Source organism: Chiloscyllium punctatum, chromosome 9 (genome assembly GCF_047496795.1).
Source record: "Chiloscyllium punctatum isolate Juve2018m chromosome 9, sChiPun1.3, whole genome shotgun sequence".
In the NCBI taxonomy this organism is placed as follows: Eukaryota; Metazoa; Chordata; class Chondrichthyes; order Orectolobiformes; family Hemiscylliidae; genus Chiloscyllium; species Chiloscyllium punctatum.
In genome coordinates, this window is record NC_092747.1 from 126,825,964 (window position 1) to 126,842,783 (window position 16,820).

A 16,820-nucleotide genomic window follows, 5' to 3' on the forward strand; every position below is an offset into this window, starting at 1 on the left:
AAATTAATTCCAAGCGCTTGTTGCATCAGAATGGATTGATGATGAGCCTTAAGGAAAAATAGTGAATGCAGGGAGAACAATTTCAATCCAATTTTTTCCAATAATAAGTTTGAGATGCTTGAACATTGTATTTTCCTTTGTTTATGCCTCAACCTGCCTCAAACAGACAGGACAGGTAGTTCTCCGATAACGCACACTTCATAAATGCGAGTTGCCTGTAATGCGATTTGTGAATTGCGGACTATTCTTTTTTAATGGCAAACTCCCTTTGCTGTTACATGATTCCCATCCCCAGCACTAGGTGTCACGAAGCGCAGAGGACTGGACTCCATGTCGGTGTCATGTGGTCAGTTGGCTCGCGCTTTCTGCTGAAGAGCTTCATGAAAAGTACAGTGCTGTAGTCAGTGATTTAATGTTAGTGTTAAATTTGCGAAATTATTTAAAAATTTACTTAGCTATCATTTGTGTTTGGCTAACTACGATTTTTGTTTCAATTTTTCCTGGTATTTATGGTGGTTCATTTCTAACTCATAGGTCTCATTGTTCCTATTGCCCAATGTTCTATAACACAGTGTCACATGGGAATGCAACTACCAAGAGAACTACCTGTATGTCAGAGGAAATGCCAGGTTCAGCACTCTTACTCATACACAAAAATGTTTGACGTCATCTACATGGCAAAAGTTAAGACCACATAGAATTTATACCAAAACAGCTCCATAATAGTGTTTGTGAATAGTAAAGAAGACTCAGAAACTTCAGAAAAAAGGCTTGGAAAAATAAATATTTTCCAGAGGTTTGCGCAAGGAAAAATAAGCTGATTTCAGCAATATAGCTCAAGAACTAAAGTTTTATGCATGAATGCAGTTGTGAAATAAATTCCATGATTTCCGAGAATCAAAACTTTATGAAAGGGCATTTGGGATTTCCATGACCTGTAAAAGGAAGCTAAAATAATTGTAAACAGAAATAATAACAACAAGAAAAAGGCATATTTACTTAATTATGGCCTAGTTATGATATATATAAATGCAAAATAGGCTAATTCACCATGCCAGTGAAACATTTGCTAAATGTGAATGAGTTTCTTTTTCTTCAGTTATTGGATGTGGCCATTGCTGGCTGGTCAGAATTTAGTGCCAGTTCCTTGTTACTCTGAAATGGTGGCGATGAACTGAACCATTGCAGCCCACATGCAGTAGATTGACTCACAATGCTGTTAGGAAGGGAATCCTAAGATTTTGACCCAGTGACAATGAAGGAACAATGATATATTTCCAAGTCAAGATGGCGAATGGCTTAGAGGGGAAGTTGGTGTTCCCATCTACCCTTGTAGATGCTGACCTTGTCCTTCCAGATGGAAGTGGCCATGGGTTTAAAATGTTCCCAGAATCTTTGGTGAATGTCTGCAGTGCATCTTGTAGATAGTACAGACTGCTGCTTCTGGGCATTGGTGGTGGAGGGAGTGGATGCATGTGAATGTGAATGTAAGCATTGTGAATGGTGGAGAAAGTGAGGACTGCAGATGCTGGAGATCAGTCGAGAGTGTGGTGCTGGAAAAGCACAGCAGGTCAGGCAACATCTGAGGAGCAGGAAAATTGATGTTTCAAGCATAAGTTTTTCATCAGGATTTGAGAGTTGGCCGAAGGGGGCTGAGAGATAAATGGGATGGGGTGGGGCTGGGGGAAGGTAGCTGGGAATGTGTTAGGTAGATGAAGATGGGGGGTATGAAGGTGATAGGTCAGAGAGGAGGGTGGAGCAGATAGGTGGCAAGGAAGATAGGCAGGTAGGACAGTTCGAGAGGGTGGTGCCAAGTTGGAAAGTTGGACCTGAGATAAAGTGGCGGGGGGGGGGGGTTCAGGAAACTGGTGAAATCCACATTGATCCTGTGTGGGTGGAGAATCCCAAGACAGAAGATGAGGCGTTCTTCCTCCAGGTATTGGGTAGCTAGATATCACATTCCCAGCTATCTTCCCCCTGCCCCCCAGCCCCACTCCCCTCCCATTTATTTGTCAGCCCCCTTGGGCCACTCCCTCATTCCTGATGAAGAGCTTATGCTCGAAACATTGACTCTCTTGCTCCTGGGTTACTGCCTGACCAGCTGTTCTTTTCCAGTACCACACCAGCTGCTTTTCCCTGGATGGTGTCAAACTTCTTGAGTGTTGTTGGAGCTGCACCCATCCAGATAAGTATTCCATCATACTCCTGACTTGTGCTTAATAGACAATTCTGGGGAGTCAAGAGATGAGTTACTTGCTGCAGTATTCCTAGCCACTGACCTGCTTTTATAGCCATTGTGTTTGTATACTCTGTCCAGTTGAGTTTCTGGTCCATAGTAGCCCTCAGGATGTTGATAGTGAAGGAATTCAGTAATGGTACTTTCATTGAATGTCAAGGGGTGGTGATTAGATTGTCTCTTATTGAAAATGGAAATTTCCTGGTATTTTGGTGGCACTAATGTTACTGACCACATGTCAGCCCAAGCCTGGATATTTTCCATGTCTTGTTGCAATTGAACAGGGACTGCTTCAATATCTGAGGAGTTGCAATTGGTGCTGAACACTGTGCAATCATCAGTGAACAGCTTGATTTCTGGCTTTATGATGGAGGGAAGGTCATTGATGAAGCAACTGAAGATGTTTTGGCCTAGCACACTACCCTGAGGAACTCTTACAGAGATGTCTTGTGGCTGAGATGTCTGACCTCCAATGACCATAACCATTTTATTATGTGCCAGGTATGACTCCAATCAGGGAGGGTGTGTCCCTAATTCCTAATGATTCTGTTTTTACAAGGCTTCAATGATGCCCAACTCAGTTGAATATTGCCTTGAGAGTGACAGCATTCAATCGCACCTTCCTTCTGGAATTCAGCTCTTTTGAAGCAAGGCTGTAATGGGGTCAGGAGTTGGGTGGCCTTGGCAGAACCGAAACTGGGCATCAGGCTATTGCTGAGCAGGTGCTGCTTGATAGCACTGTTGATGACACCTTCTATCACTTTACTGAGGATAGAGGGTGGACTGATGGAGTGGTAATTGCTTGGGCACAAAAGCCATTAATGATAATGCAGGGGAGGTGAGATGGTGAAGTGTTCCCAGTGAGTGAATAAGTAATGTAGAAGACAGAACAAACAGTTAACAGTTTGGGAGGAAGATGTGGTAAAAGGCAGTTGAATGGACATGATGCATGCAATAAGAGTTATGCTGCATAAGTCTTGGTGACAGGCATGTGCAGTGGCAGAGGTCGAGTACATAGTGGCCCTCTGCACAGCATGAAAGATCATTAACCCTCTTCCTGCAGTGCTGAGTGCTTCAGTCAGCTTACTGTGCTGATGTGGGCCTCTAACCGATCTGGGCTGGCTACATCTATTGCTTTGGTCTCCTTTGCCAGTCAGCAGAATACAGTTTTGTCCTCATTTTCACCACCCTGTACAGCTGATCCATGTTGGTGAACTGAAGAGCTAACCAAACCTTCTGGGCTATTGGATTCAATGGTGCTAACACAGGGTGACTCATTGTCAGCTCTCTAAGCAGATCTTACTCTCACATTTCTTACGATCATTCTGCACTTATAAACCTGAATTCTAAGCCTTTTAAAATTACTAACAATGTTTTCTTAACCCTACTTGCAAGTCTGAAGATTCTACAAATGCCCAGACCCAAGTATTACTGACACTGCCTCAGGAAGGCAGCTAACATTATCAGAGACCCTTTCCACCCCAGTTGTAATCCCTCCCAATCTCTTCCATAAGGTAGGAGACACAAAAGCTTAAATACATGTACAAACAGGTTCAATAGTAGCTTCTTCCCCATAATCCTTATCAGTAAAGCCTTTGATAAGGTTCCACATGGTAGGATGTTGGAGAAAATGCAGAGGCATGGGATTAAGGGCGATTTAGCAGTTTGGATTAGAAACTGGCTTTCTGAAAGAAGGCAGTGAGTGGTGCTTAATGGAAAATATTCAGCCTGGAGTCCAGTTACTAGCGGTGTGGCACAAGGATCTGTTTTGGGACCACTGCTGTTTGTCATTTTTATAAATGGCTTAGACGCAGTCATAGGTGGATGGGTTAGTAAGTTTGCAGATGACACTAAAGTCGGTGGAGTAGTCGGTGCAGTGTGGAAGAATGTTACAGGTTGCAGGGGACTTGGATAAACTGCAGAATTGGGCTGAGAGGTGGCAAATGGAGTTCAATACAGATAAACGTGAGGTGATTCACTTTGGGAAGAATAACAGGAAGGCAGAGTACTGGGTCAATGGAAAAATTCTTGGTATTGTGGATGTGCAGAGGGATCTTGGAGTCCATGTACATAGATCCCTGAAAGTTGCCACCCAGGTGGATAGTGCTGTTAAGAAGGTATACAGTGTGTGTGAGTTCCAGAGCTGTAATGTCATGCTGCAACTATACAAAATGCTATTGTATGCAGTTCTGGTCACTCATTACAGGTAGGATGTGGAAGCATTGGAAAAGGTGCAGAGGAGATTTACCAGGATGTTGCATGGTCTGGAGGGAAGCTCTTATGAGGAAAGGCTGAGAGACTTGGGTCTGTTCTGATTGGAAAGAAGAAGGCTAAGAGGAGATTTGATAGAGACATACAAAATGATCAGAGGATTAGATAGGGTAGACAGTGAAAGTCTTTTTCCTAGGATAATGATGTCAGCTTGTACAAGGGGGCATAACTACAAATTGAGGGGCGATAGATTTAAGACAGATGTCAGAGGCAGGTTCTTTACTCAGAGAGTGGTAAGGGTGTGGAATGCCCTCCCTGCCACATTAGGGAGATTTAAACAATCCTCGAATAAGCACTTGGATGATGATGGGATAGTGTAGGGGGATGGGCTTAGATTAGTTCCTAAATTGGCACAACATGGAGGGCCAAAGGGCCTGTTCTGCGTTGTATTGTTCTATGTTCTATGCTTTTTCACTTCTGAATGGACCTCTAAAATGTCAAATCTAATGTTGATCTGCTTCTTGTAAAACTACTTTGCAGCTGTAATGTTGTATTCCTCACTCTGTTTAGTCATTCTATGATCTTTGTATGTAATGATCTTCCTGTAGCTCACACAAAACAAAACTTTTCACTGTATCTAGGTACATCGAGTCAAAGACTCATACTGCACAGAAACAGATCCTTCAGTCCAACCAGTCCATTTCAATCATAATCTCACACTAATCTAGTCCCACCTGCCTGCTCCTGGTTCATATCCCTCCAAACCTTTCCTATTCATGTATTTAAACATTGTAACTGTAACCATGCTCATTCCATCCTCAGGAGATTCATTCCAAACATGAACCACCCTTTGTGTAAAATAATTGCCCCTCATGTTTTTAAATTTCTCTCCTTTCACCTTTAAAAATTGCCCCATGGTCTTAAAATCCCCCATCCTAGGAAAAAGACAACTATGATTAACTCTACTTATATCTTATAGACTCTTAAAAGGTGACCTCTCAACCTCCTATGCTCCAGTGAAAAATGCCCCAGGCTATTCGGCCTTTCTTTATAACTCAAACCTTCCATACCTGGCAGCATCCTCGTATATCTCTTCTGAACCCTCTCCAGTTTAATCATATCCTTCCTATAACTCAGCGACCAAAACCAAACACAATATTCCAGAAGAGGCTTCACCAATGACCAGTACAACCTGTGTCCCAACTCCTATACTCAGAAGTCTGAGCAATGAAGGCAAGTGTGCTAAACATCTTCTTAACCAGCCTGTCTACATATAATACAAACTTCAAAGAAATATCTATCTGCACCCCTAGGTCCCTCTGTTCTACAACACGACCCAAGGCCCTACCATTAATTGTATAAGCCCTACCCTTGTTTGCTGTACCAAAATGCAATATCTCACATCTATCCAGATTGAACCCCATCTACCATTTTTCCACTTGCTGACCCATTTGATCAAGATCCCTTTGTAATGTTAGAAAACCATCTTCACTGTCTACCATGCCATCAATTTTGTGCAATAATAAATTAAATCAAACCAAATCAAAGCATTACCTCAGGGATAATGGTGCAGCAGCGCAGTGTGAAGGTAATTTCTTAGCTTGTTATGCCACTAGCAACATGAACATTGCAAAGCCCCAGCTGCAACAAGCAGTCCTGGCTCTTGTACCCACGTTCCAGATTAGAGTGGTGCTGGAAGAGCACAGCAGTTCAGGCAGCATCTGAGAAGCAGGAAAATCGATGTTTCAGGCAAAAGTCCTTCATCAGGAATATTTCTGAAGAAGGACTTTTGCCCAAAACGTTGATTTTCCTGCTCCTCGGATGCTGCCTGAACTGCTGTGCTTTTCCAGCACCACTCTAATCTGGAATCTGGTTTCTAGCATCTGCAATCCTTTCTCATCCACGTGCAAAGGGGCTGGTTGCACATTTATGAGCTGAAGAGGGGAAGATTAATTTGGAAGACGCTGTAGGCATCAGGTGTCATGAATCTTGATAAAAAACACTTTGCAAAAAATAAGAGAATTAAGCCCTATACTTTTAGTCATACCTCATGTTTGTATGCTGGACTGTTCTATGTTCTATGCTCTATACCATTTGGACCTTTTTTTTAACCAATTAGTTTACTGAAGATCAATGTAGTTGAAAAAAAATTAACAATACATTAGTAATATATAAATACAGTACAGGGCTGAAGAGTTTCAGGCAAAAAATATCATGCCAGATGATATATGGGCCTTTTTTTTTGCCATGCCATTAATAATCAGAGAGAGAATAATAGACTTCCTGTATTTAGTTAAGAGATGAAGCTGCTCCACATTGGGGAATAGAGCCATTACATAGTCTGAAAGATTATTGTGAATTCGATTTTGATTTTAAAAAACTAATGAAATAATGGACACTTTTATTCATTGCCAACCCACTAAAGCTCGTGCAGAGTTGCTGAACTGAACACACATGGTGCTGCTATGCCAAGTTAGATTTTTATTTTCTTGATAATTCAAAATCTATTTCCCTTTCAGCTTACAGCCTTTGGACACTGCACTGTTTTCTGAAAAATGGGAAGAGACAAACTTTGACTGAAAATCTGGTTCAAAGTTTACAGGAAACACCAAAGATGATCCTCCCATGGAAGTGAAGAAGATTTCTTCCAATGACTAGATGTTTGGCGAATATAACAGGAGGTTTGGCTGGTCGCTTTTTCTAACAAAATAGTTGTGCATTAATATTATAAGAAATAGGCACAGGAATAGATCATTCTGAGGAAGTGGTTTTTAAAATTCAACTTCGTTAACAAGCAAATCTTCCTTCCAAACTTCCCACTCAGCTCGAATAGTCAAAGGTCATCTTCCCTAACTTTAAGAAACTGTTCTGTTTTATTACGTAATATGTGGGAGACTCTCCCTTCGCGTGTTTCATATTTCTGCTATTTCTTTGTCTAAATATAAAGCGCACTATTTAAACAACAAAACGAACGTGTGTAACGCCTCCAGCTCCGACATGTTGGTGATATCACTGCAACCGGTTGAGAGAAATGTTGGTCATTTTCCCCCTGTCAGACACGCCAGGATTGTGCAAGATCCCTGATCAACTGCCTATAAAACCCGGGCAATTCAGAAAGACTTAGCTCATGACAAGGCTTCCCGAACGGAAAGATGAGCTACATGAAGATTGTCGTTCTTTTTGTATTTGTTTATCTGTCAGAGTGTCTAGCTCTTCCGCTGAGTTCCGCCACGGAACCAGTTAGCGAACAGGACTGGAACCAATGTCGGGTACAATATATACCACCAGCGAATGCATATATCCATGCACTATATATACATAATATATAAAGATAATATATAAAACAGTAATTGTGCATTAAAATCAACTAAACTAAAAACTCAATTTCGTTGAATTTGAAATAAAGGGAGAAAATTTTCATTTAGCTTTGAAAGAAACTTTGTTTTCCTTTTCTAACTAGAAATACCTGAAGACATTTTACAACCTGACAGAGACCGCTTTGAGAAAAAGCAACGACGGATTAACGAGAAAGATCGAAGAAATGCAAGAATTCTTTGGTCTGCAGGTAACTGGCACCCTGAACCGGGAGACGCTGACAGAGATGAAGAAGCCCCGTTGTGGAGTGCCTGATGTCCAACTGTACAGTCTCTTCCCAGGGAGACCTCGGTGGCTCAGAAACACCATCACCTACAGGTAGATATCGCGGCTGTGGCGTCTCACATAATCAGGTATCAAGTGAAAACAAACTTTTACAAAGCAACTATTTGTTCACCTCCTTCTTCCCGACTAGAATTGAAAAGTATACGTCGAAACTGAGCAAGCGAGAGGTCGATGCTGTGATCCCTTTGGCTTTACAAGTTTGGAGCGATGTCACTCCCCTGACCTTTGTCAGACTCTCCTCCGGAGAAGCTGATATCAGGATTTCGTTCGCCAGTCGCAGTACGTTCAACAATTCTGTTTGTGCCCTCCTGTTTTATTTTCTTCCTGCCGTGTAATTTTTGGGTGCTGTTTACTCCTAGGTCATGGGGACTTTAACGACTTCGATGGAGAGGGCGGTGTTTTAGCGCACGCTTTTGCTCCTGGAGCAAATCTCGGCGGCGATGCTCACTTTGATGAAGATGAAAGGTGGACGTTGTCAAGATCTGGTAAGTAGTTTCCAAGTACTGAAATGGGAGAGCGTTAACCGAGAGTATATTTAACTGTTCATGCACTGACGTATCACATGGACAGTGAAAAATGACGGGCCGCTGGCATTTTGTAATTTTAATTCAAATTTAAAACGACAAATGTTAAATTGGCTTCGGGAGGTGCTCATGGAATAGTTCTTACAATGCATATTCTTCATTCATTTCTCATTTTCAAACCGTTCATATCTAGCGTTTTGTATAAGCTTGATCAATTTGTGTTGCTTAACCATCTTCGCAGGAATCAACTTGTTTATCGTTGCGGCCCATGAATTTGGCCATTCTCTCGGACTGAGTCATTCAAACGATAGATCCGCTTTGATGTTTCCCACCTACGACCCCAATTTCTATCAAAACATCAAAAGGTATGGTCTCCCAGAGGACGACGTGAGAGGCATCCAGGCTTTGTACGGTAAGTTGAACATTGTGCTCACTGGACTATATAGAACATCGAATGTAGAGCATTACAGTGCAGTCCAGGCCCTTCGGCCCTCGACATTGTGCCGACCTGTGAAACCAATCTGAAGCCCATCTAACCTACACTATTCCATTCTCATCCATGTGCCTGTCCAATGACCATTGAAATGCCCTTAAAGTTGGTGAGTTCACTACTGCTGCAGGCAGTGTGTTCCATACCCCTACTACTCTCTGAGTAAAGAAACTACCTCTGACATCTGTCCTATATCCATCACCCCCCAATTTAAAGCTATGTTCCCTCATGCTCGCCATCACCATCCAAGGAAAAAGACTCTCACTGTCCACCCTATCTAACCCTCTGATTATCTTATATGTCTTAATTAAGTCACCTCTTCACCTTCTTCTCTCTAACAAAGACAGCCTCAAGTCCCTCAACCTTTCCTCGTAAGACCTTCCTTCCATACCAGGCAACATCCTAGTAAATCTCCTCTGAACCCTTTCCAAAGTTTCCACATTCTGAGGTTGCTGAGGGAGGTGAGAAAGGAAATGGGGCCCAGACAGATATCTTTGTGTCATCCTTAAATACAGGGGAGGTGCCGGAGGACTGGAGGGTCGCTCATGTTGTCCCCCATTCAAGAAGAGTAGTAGGGATATTCCGGCTGTTAACAGTTAGTGATGGGAATGTTGCTGGAAAAAGTGCTGAGGGATAAAATCTATTCATATTTGGAAAAGAATGGGCTTATCAGTGATAAGCAACATGGTTTTGTGTGGGGAAGATCATGCCTTACCAAGGTAATAGAGTTCTTTGAGGAAGTGACCAGGTTGATAGATGAAGGGAGGGCTGTTGATGTCATATACATGGAATTTAGTAAGGCATTTGATAAGGTTCCCCATTGTAGACTAATGGAGAAAGTGAAGTCACATGGTGTGCAGGGTGTTCTAGCTCGGTGCATAATGAACTAGTTGAGCAACAGGAGACAGAGAGTAGTAGTTGAAGGGAGTTTCTTGAAATGGAGAAAGGTGACCAGTGGTGTTCCACAGGGATCAGTGTTAGGGCCACTGTTGTTTGTGATGTACATAAATGATCTGGAAGAGAGCATTGTTAGTGTGATCAGTAAGTTTGCAGATGACATGAAGATTGGTGGAGTAGCAGAAAGCATAGGGGATTGTCAAAGAACACAGCAGAATATAGATAGACTGGAGGGTTGGGCAGAGAAGTGGCAGATGGGTTTCGATCCAGGCAAATGTGAGGTGATGCATTTTGGGAAGTATGATTATAGAACGAACTATACTGTAAGTGGAAGAGCCTTGGGGAAAGTTGATGGGCAGAGAAATCTTGGAGTTCAGGTCCATTGTATCCTGAAGGTGGCTGCACAGGTGGATAGAGTGGTCAAGAAGGTTTATGGTATGCCTGCCTTCATCAGACGGGGTATTGAGTATAAAAGCTGGCAGGTCATGTTAAAATTGTACAAGACATTGGTTCAGCTGCATTTGGAATACTGTGTACAGTCCTGGTTGCCACATTACCAAAAGGATGTGGACGCTTTGGAGAGGGTGATTAGAGTAGATTCCCGACAACATGGAGACAGGTCCAACAAGGCCACACCAACCCTCCAAAGAGTAACACATCCTGACCCATTCCCCTATATTTATCCCTCACTTTAGGCAATTTAGCATGGCCAATTCACCTAGCCTGCACATCTTTGGATTGTGGGAGGAAACAGGAGCACCTGGAGGAAGCCCAGGAAGACATGGGAGAACATGCAAACTCCACACAGACAGTCACCCCAGGCAGGAATTGAACCCAGGTCCCTGGTGCTGTGAGGCAGCAGTGCTAACCAATGAGCCACCGTGCCAGACCAAAGAAGGGTGCTGAGAAGATTTATGACCTTAGTGTCATCCACAAATTTACTAACCCATCCTTCTGCACCCTCATCTAGGTCATTTATAAAAATGACAAACAGTAGTGGCCACAAAACAGATCCTTGTGGTACGTCACTTGTAACTGAACTCTAAGATGAACATTTCCCATCAACTACCACCCTCTGACTTCTTCCAGCTAGCCAATTTCTGATCCAAACCACTAAATCACCCTCAATCACATGTCTCTGCATTTTCTGCAATAGCCTACTGTGGGGAACTTATCAAATTCCTTACTGAAATCCATATACACCACATCAGCTCCGTGACTCTCAGCCACCTGTTCGGTCACCTTCTCAAAGAACTCAATAAGATTTGTACTCTTCAGAGGGTCAGTGTGGACTCATTAGGCCGAATGGCCTGTTTCCACACTATGGGGATTAGATGGATATCAGTAAATCTTTCTAAATAAACTGTGATAGACTGTGGGAACTATTTCATAAGATTAATATTACTTATATTGCATTTAAAATGCTGCATGATTCTTGCATTTTACAAGTAATTTCCAAATTATTACAACAATAATAAAATTTTACATCATAGAAAGAATTCTTACAGTACATCCTGCAGGTTTTTCCTCATTTTCCATTCAGCCCCATCCCTTTGCTTTTTCTCCAATTTATCTTACATTTCTAAAACTATTTCTCAGTAATAGGTATCCATAGAGTTTAGAATTCTTTATTTGCTTCAAACATAAATTTACCTTAATTACTTTTAAAATTTATATTTTTTCTTATTTACCAAACACTTTAAATTCTCCTGCTGTATTTTAGGAGCTCGTCAAGATCCAAGACCAACACAACCACAGCCTAAACCACCTCGACCAACAAAAACCCTGGACAAGTGTAATCCCCAATTGTCGTTTGATGCAGTTACTAATTTACGTGGAGAACTTTGGTTCTTTAAGAATGGGTATGAACAGTTTTGATTATATTTATTGTAGCTATTACACTAATGTTATTAATGCTTAAAATATTTGATCATTTATTTAGTTATTATATAACTAACACTATGATTTAGTATGTGTTGATCCATTGCACCAAAGGAAAATAGTAAAATGTAACCTTTGTTTTGCATTTGTAACTTCAGATGAGATTATCCAGAGAGACAGCAAGCAAACATGAGATATTCCTGTAACAAGATATGGTGAATAAGGGAAAATATCTGATTGCATCGTGGAATCTCATTCTGAGTAAAATAGATAGAAGCACTGGCAAATTATCAGCAGCTGAGTGCAAGAGGACTACTTTCAGTTATGAGGACAGATTTAAGAAGTTGGGATTCTTTTACATGGAGAGGGAAACGCTGAGAAACATTTGAGACTCAGAGGGCACAATTTTAAAGCACTTTGCAAAAGAACCAAATGCAAGATGAGAAGCTTTTCCACAGAGCAGATTGTGAGAGTTTGGAATGCATTGCCTTGAAGTGTGATAGGGAGGGGGCAGGTTTAATTGAGGTGCTCAAGGAGGCATTAAATGCAGCATTACTGGGAAAAGACAGAAGAATTAAACTAAGCCAATATGCTCCGGGAGTCTCTGCAGATACAATGGGCTGAATTATCTCCTTCTCCACGATAACAAATCTGTGATGTCATGATCAAATTTTAGAGGAGACCAATACTGCAAATTGTAAATACAATATGTAATTATGCAATAGTCACACAGCCCGAAAACAGATTCTTTGGTCCAACTTGGTCTGCACCAAACTAGATATCCCAATCTGACCTAATTCCTTTGGCAGCATTTGGCCTATATCCCTCTAAACCCTTCCTATTCATATCCCCATCAAATGCCTTTTAAATATTGTAATTGTACCCACCTCCACCACTTCATCTGGGTGCTTTTTCCACACACATAACACCCTCTGTGTAAAACCTCACACCTCAGGTCTTCTTAAAATCTTTTTCCTCTCACTTTTCACCCTATCCATGTCCCTCATGATTTTACAGATCTCTATAAGGTTACCACTCAGCCTCCAACACTTCAGGATCTGAATGGAATTGATTTTCTGAGATTAGATCTATAAAAACTGCACAGCATTCGCATCCAATTGTACAAAGCAGATTTGAATTATAGGCTTATTTCTAAACAGTTGCTACTAAAATGTTCTGTATTTTAAGATTGATGGTTATGTTTGTAAATTGCAATGTAGGCTTTTTTTAAATTTTAGATTAGCCTCAGTGCTGATATTTCTGTAGATTTGATTACCAATGACTACATTACATTGTGCCTATATAGATTCTGGATTTTAAAAAATTGTTTTTAGTAATTAAATAAACCTTCTTATTGATTAGAATTTTATGGCGGAAACATCATCAACGTCAAGATGTGACAGTAATCCCAATCAAATATATTTTTCCAAATATTCGATCAGTAGATGCTGCTGTTGAATTCAAGAACAGAGATGTGGTGGCCCTTTTCAAAGGTTCTAGAATTTTTATACTATATTTTACAAACAATTTGCAGATTGTTCTAGAGTATTGCATGATCAGTTCAAATCATAGATAAAAATTAAGCTTGCACATTAAAATTTGTAAGAAAAATCAACAGATCTGTTTCATTGTTTATTTGGCTGATGAGTGTAGAATGAAGAATGGAAATCTGAAGATTCATTTCTTGCTTTCCGCACCTACATTTTCTGCTAAGCATTTGTTAACTTACTGAATACTTCTTAAACGTTCTGAAGTTTTGCCCTATCTCATCACTGTTGATTAAGATCTTTGTTAAAACCCCCTAGGATCAAAATATTGGCTAATTCAAGGCTTCAGGATTTTGAAAGGTTATCCTAGGAGCATCAGATCCTTTCAATTTCCAAGATCTGTTACACACATAGATGCTGCCTTATATGTCAAGGAAACAAGAAAAGTCTTATTCTTTGTTGGAAATAAGTATTGGAGGTAAGTATGAATTTAATATGCATTTCCCATTACTCAGGAATAAATTAAATTTCTTTCACAATCTAATTAACATTTCTAAAACGGGATCAGAAAACTCAGTTGATTGGGTGATTGTTTTGCATGCAGACTATTGGCAACAGCATGGGTTTAATTCCCACATTGACTAAAGTTTTGATGAAGGGTTCTTCTACTCAACTTCTCCCCTGAGACATGGTGACCTTCAGTTAAACCACCACCAGCTAATGAGAGAACACACTTATCGCAAGACTACTGTGACTTTACCTTCACTATCTCTAAGACTTATTCAAAGCTTATTATTCTGGGAAAAGATAATATTAATAGAGTTACTATTTTAATAATATTGACTTACGACAAAGACTTAGATAATAAAAATAAAATAATTGACAAGATAGATATGTTTCAATGATCCTTTATTTCAATGTTATTTTATTATCCTGTATTTAGTTATAATACATGGAAAAATCAAATGGACAGAGTCTACCCAAGGAGAATAGTTGATGACTTTCCAGGTATTGGAAACAAAGTAGAATCAGCATTTCAAAGCAAAGGTGAGTTCTGGAGGAATGGAATATTCAATATTTTGAAAAACCATGATAGTTTAGTTTTGATTTATATTTTGTACTACATTATTACATTTGTAAAATATTTTTAAGTTTTGTACTTCTTTTATCTTCAGGCTACTTCTACTTCTCTAATGGAGCCAGACAGTATGAATATGACTACAGGAACAAACGCACTGTCCGTGTTCTGAGGCCAAATGATTGGCTAAACTGCAATTAGGGAATAATAAGTACTTTGTTTAAATAGTTACCTGATGCAGTTTTCATCAAAATATTATACTGTTTCAAAACAGTGGCACTTCATTTTAGGTTACAATTTGATTATTTCATTGTGGTATGAAAATGGCATTCATTTTTAATAACTGTTAAAAGTTACCAAACAAATGCATCACATTTTATACAATTTACTTTAAACTATGTTGAACATTCTTTTCTGTGAATCATAATATACATAAGTACACAATCAAGATTTAACCCTTCTGATCACGATGGCATTGGAATAGCAGTTCAGCATGTGGGCTCCTGAGCCCAAAGCTCATCTGCTCCTCCTGCTTTTACTTTTCCATCACTTTTATCTCTTTTATTTTTAAATTTGAATCTTACTTACCTTCTGCGGAGAGCTCAGCCAGCATTTAGCTGTCCGGTGTGTTGGAGGCAAAGTTTGTTCCTAGTGGGGGAGGGAGTTGAGTTTGTGCTCCTGAAGGCAGCAGCAGCAGCGGAGGGAGATGAGGTTGTGTTCCTGGCAGTGGTAGTGGAGGGGGGTGAGGGTGTGTTCCTGGCAGTGGTAGTGGATGGGGGTGAGGGTGTGTTCCTGGCAGTGGTAGTGGAGGGGGGTGAGGTTGTGTTCCTGGCAGTGGTAGTGGAGGGGGGTGAGGGTGTGTTCCTGGCAGTGGTAGTGGAGGGGGGTGAGGGTGTGTTCCTGGCAGTGGTAGTGGATGGGGGTGAGGGTGTGTTCCTGGCAGTGGTAGTGGATGGGGGTGAGGGTGTGTTCCTGGCAGTGGTAGTGGATGGGGGTGAGGGTGTGTTCCTGGCAGTGGATTTTGGAGATCTAAAATAAATACATGATGTGGAGGAGCACATTGGGGTGGACAACGTTAAAAATCACACACCAGGTTTATTTGGAAGCACTAGCTTTCAGAGCGCTGCTTCTTCATCAGGTAGCTGTGGAGCAGGATCATAAATCTTATGATCTTAAGCTATCTGATGAAAGAGCAGCGCTCTGAAAGCTAGTGCTTCCAAATAAACCTGGTGTGTGATTTTTAACGTTGTCCACCCCAATGTGCTCCTCAACATCATGTATTTATTTTAGATCTCCAAAATCCACAGAATTTTGCTTTTGCTTTTATTCATCAATTTGCTAAATGATCATTCACAATTTGCACTTGACCCAAGATTTGATAATTTTCAAAGGAGAGAAGTGTGGTTTAGTGTCATAGCTGAACTTTTAGCAAATTGAGAAATACAGGTACATCAAAATATTTTTTGCTGGTATGTTTCATATCTGTAGGCATGTTGAACCTATTGAATGTGAAATCTTAATTTTACCAAAGCACTTGTATTTAAATCATAATCAAAGTTTATTGTGATGGGAGAATAAATGTCTTTATCTGAACTTCATGCATTAAGTCTTCAATCTTGTACATCATCACACATTCATCATTGGTTTACTTACCAGTTCCAGTTTCAGATAATCTTAGTCATGCTAGCACAGGTTATAAACCTCACAGAAATATTTGTACTGGATCAGCAATGTAAAAAATAAATGTTTTCTGTAGATGTGCAGCAAATGGTCAGGGAACCACCAAGAGGGAAATCCTACTGACCTTACTGTCACCAACCCAACCTGTCACACATCCATCTGTCCATGACAGAATTGGTTAGGATGACCACTACACAGTCCTTGTGGAGATAAAATCCCATCTTCAAATTGAGAATACTTTAAATCCTATTATAGGAGGCTACAATCATACTAAATTCGACAGATATTGATTAGGTCTAGCAGCTCAAAACTGAGCATTCATCAATTGGTGTTGCCATCAACAGCAGCAGAACTGTATTCCCACACAATTTGCAACCTCATGGCTCAGTATATCTCCCAATCTACCATTACTATAAAGTCAGAGGATCCTGCTTTAAGGAGAAATGCAAGAAGAGCAGCATCACACATACCTAAAAATTAGCACGTGGAGATGCCAATGTTGGACCTTCAGGACATTCAGCCTCTGATCTTCAGGTAAGCGTCCTCCAAGGCAGCCTTCGAGATACACAACAACACAGAATCACTGAGCAGAAACTGATCGCCAAGTTCCGTACCCATGGAGACAGTCTCAACCATGATTGTGGGTTCATGTCGCTACATGTGACTCCATTAGACA

The 16,820-nt window shown here is 40.7% G+C and overlaps 1 protein-coding gene across 1 annotated transcript; it reads left to right on the plus strand.

Moving 5' to 3' along the window:
* The first annotated feature begins 7,516 nt into the window (after positions 1–7,516).
* LOC140481671 (collagenase 3-like) lies at positions 7,517–15,219 on the plus strand. Its single transcript, XM_072578225.1, has 10 exons — positions 7,517–7,716; positions 7,908–8,140; positions 8,238–8,386; positions 8,467–8,592; positions 8,873–9,043; positions 11,742–11,880; positions 13,262–13,392; positions 13,705–13,864; positions 14,330–14,433; positions 14,562–15,219. The coding sequence occupies exons 1-10, from the start codon at positions 7,600–7,602 to the stop codon at positions 14,663–14,665; spliced, it is 1,434 nt and encodes a 477-aa protein (XP_072434326.1). The 5' UTR covers positions 7,517–7,599; the 3' UTR covers positions 14,666–15,219.
* Positions 15,220–16,820: the final 1,601 nt, after the last annotated feature.

Bases quoted from the DNA above. Each gene is read 5' to 3' on its own strand.
- LOC140481671 (XM_072578225.1), top strand. From the start codon at position 7,600: ATGAGCTACATGAAGATTGTCGTTCTTTTTGTATTTGTTTATCTGTCA. The intron at 9,044-11,741 runs GTAAGTTGAACA...GCTGTATTTTAG, and splicing joins AGGCATCCAGGCTTTGTACG to GAGCTCGTCAAGATCCAAGA. The intron at 11,881-13,261 runs GTATGAACAGTT...CTTATTGATTAG, and splicing joins CTTTGGTTCTTTAAGAATGG to AATTTTATGGCGGAAACATC.